At 40.9% G+C, this 13110-nt stretch overlaps 2 protein-coding genes across 3 annotated transcripts in view; one reads left to right on the top strand and one right to left on the bottom strand.

Moving 5' to 3' along the window:
* The window catches only part of LOC124146612 (kinesin-like protein KIF16B), a 60503-nt gene extending 55302 nt beyond the window's left edge, over positions 1 to 5201 (top strand). For both annotated transcript variants that reach the window (XM_046516969.2, XM_046516968.2), the window contains 7 exons: positions 558 to 734; positions 1255 to 1312; positions 1624 to 1674; positions 2165 to 2290; positions 2534 to 2623; positions 3052 to 3132; positions 3768 to 5201. In XM_046516969.2, the coding sequence (XP_046372925.2) occupies positions 558 to 734; positions 1255 to 1312; positions 1624 to 1674; positions 2165 to 2290; positions 2534 to 2623; positions 3052 to 3132; positions 3768 to 3923 (739 nt within the window). In that variant the 3' untranslated portion in view covers positions 3924 to 5201. The remainder of the gene's footprint in view (positions 1 to 557; positions 735 to 1254; positions 1313 to 1623; positions 1675 to 2164; positions 2291 to 2533; positions 2624 to 3051; positions 3133 to 3767) is intronic.
* A 3863-nt stretch (positions 5202 to 9064) lies between these two features.
* LOC124146616 (TATA-box-binding protein-like) overlaps positions 9065 to 13110 on the bottom strand; it is a 39834-nt gene continuing 35788 nt past the window's right edge. Inside the window, exon 15 of the mRNA XM_048403746.1 lies at positions 9065 to 12655. Within this exon, the coding sequence (XP_048259703.1) occupies positions 12582 to 12655 (74 nt within the window). The 3' untranslated portion in view covers positions 9065 to 12581. The remainder of the gene's footprint in view (positions 12656 to 13110) is intronic.

Genomic DNA, 13110 nt, shown 5'->3' with positions numbered 1-13110 from the left:
CGTTGATGCATTGTTGAGAACATTGCGATATGATGACATCCATTGTTTACCGCGTCACAACGTGATAATGATACATCATTAGCAGTAACTCATTGTCAAAGGAGGGGCATGGGTGGCCTAGTCGTCTAAGGCGCCGCGATTCGCTGTGCAGAGTTGCGTCCCTTGGGCACGCCAGAAACCTATGATTGTGGGTTTGAATCCCAGTTCGCCCCGATTATGTTTCTAGGTTTGTAAGCATACCCGTGCTCATGGGTTTCACCGAAGTGGTAAACGTCTGAGACCTGCATCACTTCGGGCTTTCCTCCCACATTAAGCTGACACGCCGTGATATAACTGGAATACTGTTAAAAGCGGCGGTAAACCCAACTCACTCACTCACTCATTGTCAAAGGCTCCAAACTCACCATTCCATCATTTGCGAAAGATACTCTGTAATTCCTTGAAGCTCGTTTTGGCCATTCTCTAAATAAGCTCTTTGGCTGACTGACCTGCAGTACTTCATTATCTAACATAGCTAAAGCCAAGTTACTCATACCGACTGACTTGCTGTTCTTCAGGATCAACAACCTGGTGGAGCAGGAGGTGAAGCGCCGTCTGTTTGAGGAGAAAGTGGAGAGAGACAGAATAAGGAAGATAGACAAGGAGAATGAGAGGATAGAGAGAGAGAAGGAGATTCTCAGAATCAAGGCAGCTCATAGCCGGGAACTCAAGCAGCTTCGAGCCAAGCTAGAAAAGTAGGTGATGAAGTAGTTGATGAAGGTCAAAAAGACTGCTCAAGGTCAATTAAGCTGCAGGGGCGGTCGGGTAGCCTAGTGGTTAAAGCGTTCGCTCGTCACGCCGAAGACCCGGGTTCGATTCCCTACATGGGTACAATGTGTGAAGCCCATTTCTGGTGACCCCTGCCGTGATATTGCTGGAATATTGCTAAAAGCGGCGTAAAACCATACTCACTCACTCACTCACTCACTCAATTAAGCCGCTATGAGCCATTGTGATAAAAATGCTGAACGGACATCTGTCTTGAGTGAGAATGGATTTCAGTCAAAGAGTAATGAAATGAGTGTGAATCATCATTGAATGTATGTTATCGAATATTGTATAATTAATGTCTGAGCATTATTATTGTTGTTGTTGTTGTCGTTATTATTATGAAGTAGCTGAGAAATAAGTCTATACCAATGTGGAGTATTGAAGAAATCTCATATAGGAGAGCCCAGTTTGAACACTTGTACATTGATGTGCTCTTGCTTCCAGTAATGGGATGGGTAGAGTGTCAACACCCACACGGTCTAACCCTTACACGTCGACTATGGTAAGTACAAACAGTTCAACAAAGGAAATGTTGATATAAAAATTTTGTAAAAGAAATGGCACCATATCATAATCATTATTATTTGTTTGCAGTGTTTATGAAAGATTATAAATATTATACAAAAGATAAAGATTGAGCTATATTTCATTGTTTACACTTTGTCAGTAGTTGGATGTTGTGTACCTCAATGTTTTTTTATTTCTTTTGATCTTTTTCTTCTGCATAACAGTACTACTATAGACAACTGAATAATTCCTGGTAATATTGTATGACAACTTGAATCATGATCATCTCTTGTTATCTCTCTTCAGTCTTCGAACAACAACAATATATGCAGCCCAGACCAGTCGCCGCGTAGGATGGTGAGTTGCCTTCTGACCTACTCAAAGTTGGAACACAAGACCTGTAAATGTGTATCAAGAGGTTTAAAGAATGTTCGTATCTCCAGACCCTGTGTGTGTTGGGGCCAGCATAGGTTCCAGCAACACGAGCTTGTTGAAGAGCATCGATGTTTGACCTGGCCGATTGCATGTCATCGTGCCCTGACATGGATTGTTACTCTTCTTATCAACCATTGGTTGGCCTGTCTTGATTATGTACAGGGACAGTTGGGTTGCCTGGTGGTTAAAGCATCCACTTGTCATGCCGAAAACCAGGGTTCGATGCCCCAAATGGGTACAATGTGTGAAGCCCATTTCTGGGGTACCCCACCATGATATTGCTGGAATATTGCTAAAAGTGGTGTAAAACCATACTCACTCACTCACTCACTGATTATTTACAGGATGCCTTGATGTAGCTAAATATTGTCTGCTATACAACATTAACTGATTGACTCTCTCCTATCTCCAGAGTCAGACCAGTGGGTCGTCCAGTTCCGGCAGCTTCTCCAGTCCGTCATCCCGCATCTACATCAGTATACCCACATACACCCTGCGAGGTCATGGCAGCGACTCACATCATGAATATGAGGTCAAGGTCGGTGTTATTCGGAGTTATCGCCTCACCATCATGATTACCTTTTAGAAATTTTTAACTTTTCATGTTTCTTTAGTTATATTACAAAATAGGATTTCAAAATAGGATTTCAATATGAGACACATGATACTGTGAAGGATTTCCTGAGGATTTTGTTGTTTTGTGTAGCATCTATATGGATTTAAGTGATAATTGTTTTCATCATCATCATCATCATCATCATTTTATTTTTGTTGTTTACAGGTCAGTGTTGGCGAGGACACATGGACAATATTCCGGCGGTACAGTCGTTTCAGGGATCTGCATCAGATAATGAAGAAGAAATACCCAGAGGTAGGCAACCAAGGGGAAATAACTCTGCCGGCAACATGTCTCATGAAACAGCAATGAGGTGGTCCATCATTCAGTGTTTAGATAAATCTGTCATGAACACATGGGCCTTATGTTGATTACTTGTCATTGTGTTTTGTCTTCATATGTTTACAGATAAGTGATATAGTAGACAGGACACTGTTTTGTAAATTACAGGTTTCAGGTAGAAAAATAGTTGGGGAACACAGTTTATTCACATGGTTGAGTTTAATTTTCAGGATTTTGACAGTGATATCAAAATACCCCATTTCAATGACTAGAATAATTTACTTATGCTTATAATAGAAATCCGTATTGAAATAGAATTAACACATGAAAATGTGAATTGGTTTTTTGAAAGAATTATCTTTATTTTTACTGAACTCCTGCTGTTGTGTCTCCCTCTCCAGACCAGTATACTCGTGTTCCCACCTCGCAAGATGTTCAGCAAGTCAGAGAAGACCGTGGCTGAGAGACGGTTGCAGCTAGAGGTGAGATAGTCATTGATAGCCCATATGATCAGTTTGCATACCTGGGGGTACGTATTGTCCTCCTTCACACCTGACACAGTCAGATCTGCCAGGTCTCACTATCTCACATGCTCACGATCTATTATTCTTAACCGGAGATTATTATTCTGAATTTGATGTCGTAACCCACAGTTAAAGAAGGGTTCCAATGAAACTTTATAATATGGATCTTGTTTTAAAATCAAACCAAAATGGAGACCCAATTTCGTTCTGCAGAGTTCCCTCCCTTAGGTGTGCCAGCAATCAGGATCTTGGGTTTGAGTCCAGGGCCCACTTGCACAAAACGATCTTAGCGCTAAGACTATTGTAAGCCTAGGTTAAAGTATGGGAGTTAAGATCATCTTAGCGCTAAGATCGCTTTGTGCAAGTGGGCCTGGTTGGCCTTAGTTATGTTTGTCAGCACCATACTTGTTCCGTAAGTTACACCGAAATACTGATCAAAGGGGTATTCAACTAAACTCACTCACTATTTGGAAAACAGATCACTGTGACACTTATAAGTAGCGTTTAGGAGAATTTAGACACTCAGAGTATGCATAATTTTTAGATTCTAAAATGCTTCTCTTTACTAAAATGTCTTTTATTTTTTTCTGCAGCAATACTTGAAGAACCTGATAGAAGTGTGTATGAGATCTGCGAACACACCCCTCCACCCCACACACAACAAGCACATGACCAAACACATCTTGTGTGACTTTGATCCGTTCTTCAGGAAAGGACTGTTTGAGACAGCTAAACACTGCACTGCATGATGGCCTGCCTCATCAACCAATACGAACAGTTGTTACAAAGTGGTTAGGGTATTTGTTGCCAAGCAACTGCCCCAGCAGCCATCTTAGAAATATCTGTGCTTTTATCATAGTGCTGGTGCTTTCGTTACATCTGCCGTTATTTCCCTGCAACATTTATTTTCAGCTATATTTAACTTAGACCACCTACTAAGTGATGGTTATCGAGCCAACTCGTCATGATATGGCTGAAATATTGCCGATGTGGCGATTAATTTGAACTCCCACACTATCGAGCCATTCGAACATGTGTTTGGATTGCTCAGTAGTGTCTGTTGGATTATTCTGTTAGCTTTGCTTAAATTTGAAAGCCATGTGGGTATCATTTGTAATGAGTTAACTAAATGATTACTTAATTTGTATACAGTAAATATGGTTATTATTAAACATCAGGAAAGATATACGATATATATTGATGATATACATTCAGATAGTTGATGTAACCAGGTGATTATGGGATATATCACTAAGTTAATATTTAACGCCTTGGCATTTAATATATTTTAATTCAAGATATATTTTAAACATGGCATTTAAACCAACTTATTTATAACTATGCGTTCTTTCAAGACTTTGAAGAACTTGTCATGTACGACAGATTGTGAATATTTTATTTTTATGTAAATACTACAAGGATGTGAATTTTACATAAACTTAAATTGTATATGTTCTGTAATTATTGTTTCTTGATATGCAAGCTTTTGAGATTTCATTGTACAGAGAATATATTGTGTATATATAAATGCATTCCACGAAAGATGTGCTGGTTTCTGTCCAACTATTTCTGTCTGATATTAAAATGCATGAATCTTTTCAATGGGAGTTGTTCAACCTTAGTCCACAGTGGTGCCTGCACTGCACTTATGAAAGTTGGCATGCACTCAGTCTTTGTCACAGACAGCACAACACAAACACCAGACAGGGCCAGACAAGCTAGTGGTTGATGTGAGCAAGTCCTCCAGGGTAAAATGACAGGCAATCCAGCCAAACCATCGACTTCACCCAGAGACCATAAAATAGTATAATAATGGTCACTGCTTCATCTGATCCAACCTTTTGTGACTTTTCTTCACCCTACTAACATCCTGGTCACCACAGGGTACTTCACCATTCGTTGGGTTAGTAGTAGGGCTTGGACAAGTCCAAATTTACTACCCGGGTACCCACCCCCTATTACCGACCCTACCCAGGTACCCACCCCCTATTACCCGACCCTACCCAGGTACCCACCCCCTATTACCCGACCCTACCCAGGTACCCACCCCCTATTACCCGACCCTACCCAGGTACCCACCCCCTATTACCCGACCCTACCCAGGTACCCACCCCCTATTACCCAACCCTACCCAGGTACCCAACCCCTATTACCCAACCCTACCCAGGTACCCACCCCCTATTACCCACCCCCTATTACCCAACCCTACCCAGGTACCCACCCCCTATTACCCAACCCTACCCAGGTACCCAACCCCTATTACCCAACCCTACCCAGGTACCCACCCCCTATTACCCAACCCTACCCAGGTACCCGCTGTAGATCTCAATAATACAAAATGTCTGATTGGGAATAGTTTGACCGTAGCCCTGGACAAAATGTAATTAGGTACACATATTAAACGATCTGGTCATGCATACACTGAAGATGACTGAAGTTTTATCTTTATTTAAACATAGGAGAGTCAGAAGGAATAGGTGCATAGTCAGAAAGAAATGCGATCATTACCGACTTTTAGTGTAACCATAGAGCTCTAGATAATTTTTGTTATTAAACAATATATCCGGGTAGTCCTATGGGTACCCAGGTCCTTCTCAGTACCCACCCAACCCGAGTACCCAAGTTACCCATCCAAGCTGTAATTAGTAGTTTTCGAGGGCTACTATTTTGTCTGATAAGTTGGAGTTGTGTTTCGAACACTGGCCACAACTCCTGTTTGCCCCAGACATGATGGTACTTCCATATCGATGGGACAGGGTCTGTTGTGTCGGTAGACTCGGTAGGTCTCATTGAATAGCCATGGTGACCAGGGCTTGGGAAAATCTTAAGCAAGTTGATACCAAGCCTCAATGGGACAGCCGTCCTGTCCAAGGCTGGAATGGCTGTCTGTGAGGCAGGTACATGATCAATGATACTGGTTCACACTGAGGTGGGGTAGTGCAGGCCTTTCTTGTGCAAAATCTCATTTACCAGACTAGGTAGTAGGAACTATTTCAGTGTGCACTTTTATGTTGTATATCACTTAATGAATTGTTTAACATTGTTGCTATGTAGGCCTTTGTCTTTCAGGCTTGTCTTTTTTAATTACAGATTTGGTTGATACCTAAATAATGTAATTAAAGGAGAATGCGTTGTAAGTATTCAGCTCAAGTTAGTACCTGCAAATTGCACCTGTCCACCATGCTTATTGCAGGGAGATTATTGTTGGAATATCTTAACTTGATCTCAGCCAGGGTGCAATGAGCCCTGTGATCTGTGTCAAGATTCATTTTGAAGAGTTGTGTCCCTTAGCCATGCCAGGATTTGCTGATTGGGATTCTGGATCCTTGACACATTCTGATTATATTTCTTGGTATTACAGCGCTACACCATGCGTATGGGTTTCACAAGAGTGGTATATGTCCTATATACACCACTTTGGGCTTCCCTCCTGCATGATACAAGCATTAAACTCATCCACTGTTGATCTCAGCTTGTCAGGGTTTTTTCACTGCAATTCTAGTGTACACGTGTGTCCAAGTCTTGTTGTCTGGACATATTATCAGCATAGGCTGCCTTCATTGTTTCACTTTACTTTTGTTTTCTTGACCTGGTCAAGTGGTCAAAGTGTGTAGATATAAGGATGAAGGTTGTTATTTTCATCTTCGTAGAGAGAAGACGTTTACAGCTTATACTACCATTGTACAGCTTTGTACAGTTCAGAGATTTTGACAAGGTATTTTCTGATGTGGAATGAAGTGATTACACATTAATCATAAATGGGAATAGAAAATTGTTATATTGTTCTACGAAAATTACATTAATGGACTTTTCCCTTGGGGACCGGTCATTTATCATTGGGGTCGGTCAGAGGTTTTTGATGCAGGAATGTACTGAAATTAATTACCCTCTCGTAATGCTTATCTTATTTTTGAATGACCCTCCCCATGTCCTTGTACACATTTTCATGGACCTCTCTGAAAAGACAACATGCAATGCAAAAGCACTGTAACCGGTATATTATAAAATGTTCATTTTACATAACCCTCCCTAAATATGTGTATTATTTTTTATGACTCTCCCCTAGAGACTGTAATATTTTTTGGCGACCCTCCCTTGATTCTCTTTGGCCCCCCCTCCCCCCATAATAAATGACTGGTCACTTATTGACTCGAAGTGTTACAGATTAAACCATCCAATATTCTCTTAGATCCTGGCAACATGTTACAGCCAAGATATTAATGATTGTAGGAATGTAAGTATACCATGTGTAGTAAATGCTGTCATTTACTACAGCATGAGGTTCTGTAGGAGGAAAATTGAAAACATGACACAGTTCTATTTTCCAAATAAATATACATTTTTATAAATTTGAACATTAGTGGGGGCAAAATGTGCTAGTCCTAAGACCAATCCCCCTCCCCCTCGATAAAGGCCACTATTGGTATTAAGCAATGTTGTTATTTTTCAACGTTATCAGCGAGCTCTCTGTGGATGCCATTGTGGTTGTGTAGAGTATAGCTACGTAGACGACAGATCTTCTACCTCTTTTGGTGAAGAGTGCTTTATTCTATTTTGTTGTGCTTATTCCAAGTATTGATAGTCACATTTCCCAGATCTTGTTTTGTACAACTGATTGATATCACATTATTCAGCGTCATATTACTAACCAAATAGCCACTTGAATCAGGTTTTGTTATTCCTTGTCAGTTTTCATCAATGTTGATTTCTCTTGATAATATTGAAGTTCAATTTATTTGACTTCATAGCACATTAAGTTGTCTGATAAACACACATTTTGAACTCTAACAAAAAGACGGAAGAAATACTTCTCAAAAGAAGTTAAAGAACATCTGATTCTTTCAAAATAATGTATATAGAATAATGGAGATCTTGATATTTCCCTTCTGAGTTAATTTTGATAAAATTAATTGCAAGAGCGTCAATAATTAAGACACAAATTTGCATCAGTAAGTAGCCCAGTGGACGATTCTCTAGAGCACAAGTTTACATGTTAACCATGCCCACCATGTTGCCACTGTAAGAAACAGCTAGACAGGAGGTAGTACACATCTAGCTATCATTATTCTCCTTTTGCATGGACTTCAGTCCGTGGCAGACGTGTGTACAGAAATGTTCGGAGCTGTATTTGTGGTCATGGGCACTGCTGAAAGGATATGCTGATCCAGACATTTCCACTTGTAGAATCCTGTGCAGGTGTGTACTGGTACACCTATCTCTGGTCACCACTGTCGATACCATACTGTGCCTTGTCACTCACTGTACACAACCAGTTGTCCTGGTTTTATAATAAAGTTCACATTCAGATGTGCATGTTGTCTGTCTTCTATACATGGCCCACCAAGGAGGGTTCCGGCGTGGAATAATACAAGTAACCCACACTTGGCCTATGATGGCAGATGGGGCCACGGTATTTATCAAAACAAAATTGATATATATACTGACACACTTTGAAAACGCATATTCATGTAATATTTGGCAAAATGGCAGCTACAATGCATTTAAGTTGATCTGGGTATTTATGGAGTAAGTGAGTATGGTTTTACGCCGCTTTTAGCAATATTCCAGCAACATCACAGGGGACACCAGAAATAGGCTTCATACATTGTACCCATGTGGGGAATCTAACCTGGGTCTTCGGCTTGACGAGCGAACGCTTTAACCACTAGACTACCCCACCACCCTGGATATTTTGGCATGTCCTCCTACAGGTTCGACTCTCATTTGATGTGTCAAGATGTACTGCCAAAATCGTTTTGTCATTCATTTTGACTTGAAGTTGATTATGTGTTTCCAATGTGTTTCAGTATACATGCACTACAATGGATAATTGAGGATGCAAAACGGCTTTACAAAATAATTGTCAACAAATTTGAAACAAGACAAATTCTTAAAAGGTATCACAAAATAATTTATTATGTTTGTGGGTGAAGATGTATTCCTGGTCCTCCCGACTCTCCACCCTCGGAACCATCACTATGGAGATACAAGAGACAACAACAATGCCAGGCTACATGAAACCAGAAAAGCTGGAACCTCAACGGAAGCAGTTCATGATCAGTGAAGGGAAGGTCTAACAGCAGACATGTTGTGAATGAAGCCTTTACTATGGCAGGACATGACAAAAGTTCATTCTTTGCTGAGGGCACAGTACAATATATGACCGTAGATAAGCCGATCTCATAAGCCGAGGTATTAACTTGGTCCTTGAAATCTGTACCAAAATGTTATGTGCGGTAGATAAGCCGGACCCCCAACCTAAAACTATGCCTCGTCATGATCAGTCATCAGAAATAGAACTTTAACAAGTCTGTTTTGAATAACGCAAGTTAATCCTGTTGTTACACCATCAATATTGTATATCTGGACTCATGTACGCAATCTATTTGATTAATTTGATAGAACATAGGTGATGGGGTTTAGTCCAGATTGGTGGTGATTATGTTTGTCATGGCCATACCTATGCTTGTGGGTTTCACCAAAGTTGTAAACATCTGAGACCTGCATCACTTCAGGCTTTCCTCCAACATGAAGCTAACATGCTGTGATATGACTGGAATTCTTTTCAAAGGGGAGTAACAAAAGACTTATCCATCCCCCATCCTCTGCTCCCTGCAGGGTCAACGTGATCACTTTGGTGAAACCCACGGGCATGTGGATGGTGCTGACAAACCTTGCAATGTCAGGTGTTTTACTTTTTATCAGTTGGATTACAATATTTTTGGCCTAAAATTCAATGTTGTAAAAATGTATCTTCCCCATTTGTACTGCTACTAATTAATGAAAAACACACAAGGTTTAACATGACAAGACCCCAAAAGATAATTGATTGTTGTTGCTGTTTTGTTAGAATATAGCTTTTAAACATTTTATTTACCATTTCTTACGATGATAAAATCTCTGGAGGTTTTCATGTCATCTAACTGTAATTGAGTCCACCACCCTTAAAAAAAAATGCATAACGGTCCAAAGTCCTAATTTCAGTATTTTGGGGTTGGTCAGTCTAGTAAACCAACTAGAATCCACTAAGGCTCAACCAGGGCAAATCTGGGATTTCGATTCTTCATATAAAAAACATATGCAAACATTAGCATTATCTCAGGCAATGTACATGACACATATTGGCAAGGTTATCTTTATCAAAATATAATGATACTAATAACAATGAGTTGGTAACTCGTACGCCGCAGTCAGCAACGTTGCAGCCACATCATCGCAAACTGTAAATAACGTTATTACTCGTATATAGCCAGGCTATTGGCCACACTGACAGGCAGCTGGCTCAACACGATTGACTAACTGGCACAAACAGTTCACTGAAAATATGTCTTTATTACTTATGAACTTGTGTCAATAGCAAGCTGTATGGAAATTTACAATTTGAACATTTGTGTAAGTCATTTGGCTCATAAAAACCTGTGTCCACGTCTACTTACACATGGAACTCACAGACTTGGGGTGGAGAAGCCAAGGGTGAACAGCATGGGCAATGATCCATGTCATTGGGTACAATGACTTACAATCAGCCACGTCACATAACGTTACCACGCAATCCTAATTAGTCAGAGCCCAAGATGATAATTACAGACATGCTCTCAAGGGTTCATGACCTCACTCACTCCATATCCTCGTAAGGCTACCAAACACCCTCCTGATCACTCACACTGACAACATACTGGTGTACCCATTGACTTCCAATGATGTATATTGATGTACTGACATACTGAAACACAGCATATGAACCTTCCTCCCCACTACTGATAACTATAATGAATACCACCAGTATTCGTGAAAGCTGTGGGGAATTCAACCATACCTGTAGTAACAGACATGCGTTGCAAGGATCCATCCAAAATAACATACATTATGCTGTAGTCAGCATCAAAAACATATTTTCCAGAAGTAACAGTAGATGTACATCTGTGTAACAACCGTGTTCAACTTCATCACTAAGTCATTAATTCATTGCATGTCCTCAAACGCAGGACTAAAACAAATCATCAATACATTCTCAGAAACATTTCATTGGCTTAAAGCTGGTAAAATAATTGAAATAACCAGCAGCAGCAAGTTCCATAAACAGAACCAACAAGGAAATACTGACGGTCAACTGCAAAACCAGATTACACTGAAAACCTTTCACCTCCAACAAGATGCTGGAAGGTGCAATCTCTTCTGGATGAGAATTACAATAATGGCTTCTGTACTCAAGGGGACTCTGACTGCCTCAGTGATCACCCCAATGATCCAGACCCACGACCGCAGCACTTGTTGACAGTCAGATCTTTGCTATTATGGTCACATTGTTGCCACTAGGTGACCTCTTACAGCCGTAACATATCCGACTCCGTCCCAGGTTGGCTGACACTGATTCTACAGCAAAAACACTGAAACTCTGGTGTGGTGTCTCTTAAAATTGGATTACCGAGAGGAAGAATTCTAAATGTTGGTAAAGAAAAGAGCAGAAACAAAATGTGCTACTCTACTTTTGATAGGGATGTTTGTATCTTTCAATGCTACACAAAACTGGGCCGCATTCCACAAAACAATCGTAGGGCTACGACTGTCGTAAGTCTGTGTTAAAGTATAGGAGTTACGATCACCTTAGCGTTACGATCGCTTTGTGGAACGGACCCCTTATCCTCATGTCAAGTGTATATTTAAATAGAATGACATATCTGATTGTCCCCATCACAAGTTGAGTAGTATATTTTGTTTCTGTATATGACACTGCATCTGTTGCACCTGTCAGAAATGAACTGTCTTTTGTTAGCCTAACATATACAGGGTCTCCACAGTTTTTTTACCAAATCATCCGAGAAAATTCCATCAGCAACCTCGCTATGTGGTTGAAACAGCTGATGTGAAGTAAAAATTGAACTCACTCCATTACCTACCATCAGTGACCACATTGTCCGTGCAAAGGGGAACAAATAATAGCTAAGCTATGTCCAAGGCATGTAAGCCAACAGCTCCGTCACTACATAAAACCACTCCCATCTAAACAGAAGCTGTTAAACAGATCCGATACGAAAACACTAATGAGTACAACCAGGTAAGCAGTAAAATATGAGATCAGCTTACCATATCATACCAAACTTCCCTGACTGCTAATTCAATATCTTTCCTTCCTTAGAAATTCCCGAACAATGTCACGACTTATGCCTTATATTTCCCTGAATGAGTCTGTGGGAACCCTGCACATGGTTGTTGCTAAGTAAACAGTTGGCACATTCAGTGTAATACGTGGAAACGGTCCATCCATAGAAGTCACTCATCAGCTCACGCCAAGCACATCTTCCAACACGTCTGCCCATGTGATGAGGCCATGATGTCTGGCCCCCATGGAGAACATGGTCCTCATGGGGCGACGCCTCACTGTTGGTGACCCGAGGAAAACATGGTCCTCACGTCATGCAGGGACGGCTGTGAATCACATCCTCCTCGTCCTCATCATGTCTGGTTTTCCGTTTCAATAAACCTGAAAGATCCCACAACAATGGTTAACAGCCTACAGAAAAACCCTCACACTAACTGATATTACAAAGCTGTGTATGGAGCACGCATTTAGTAAACATCAACACAACTTCATTATAGTGAGTTGGTTTAACGCCGCTTTGAACAGTATTCCACTTCTATCATGCCGTGTTAGCTCAATGTGGGTTGAGAGTCCGAAGTGATGCAGGTCTCAGACGTTTACCGCCTTGGTGAAACCAACAAGCACGGGTAAGGTACTGACAAACCTAGAAAAATAACCGGGGTGATTCGGGATTCCAACCCACAATCACAGGTTTCTGGCATGCCCGGGTGTGCTCGCTGTGCAGAGTTGCGTCCCTTGAGCACGCCAGAAACCTATGATTTAGATGCATGTGTTGCTGTAGTTGACAAGGGTGGTTGCAGTAGTGTGTTGATCTAACAGAGCAGACTGGCTGGCGT

This window comes from Haliotis rufescens, unplaced genomic scaffold (genome assembly GCF_023055435.1).
Source record: "Haliotis rufescens isolate VD_foot unplaced genomic scaffold, xgHalRufe1.0.p SCAF_3, whole genome shotgun sequence".
Classification (NCBI taxonomy): Eukaryota; Metazoa; Mollusca; class Gastropoda; order Lepetellida; family Haliotidae; genus Haliotis; species Haliotis rufescens.
Note: the sequence above shows the minus strand (reverse complement) of the source record. Positions and strands in the feature narration are given on the sequence as shown.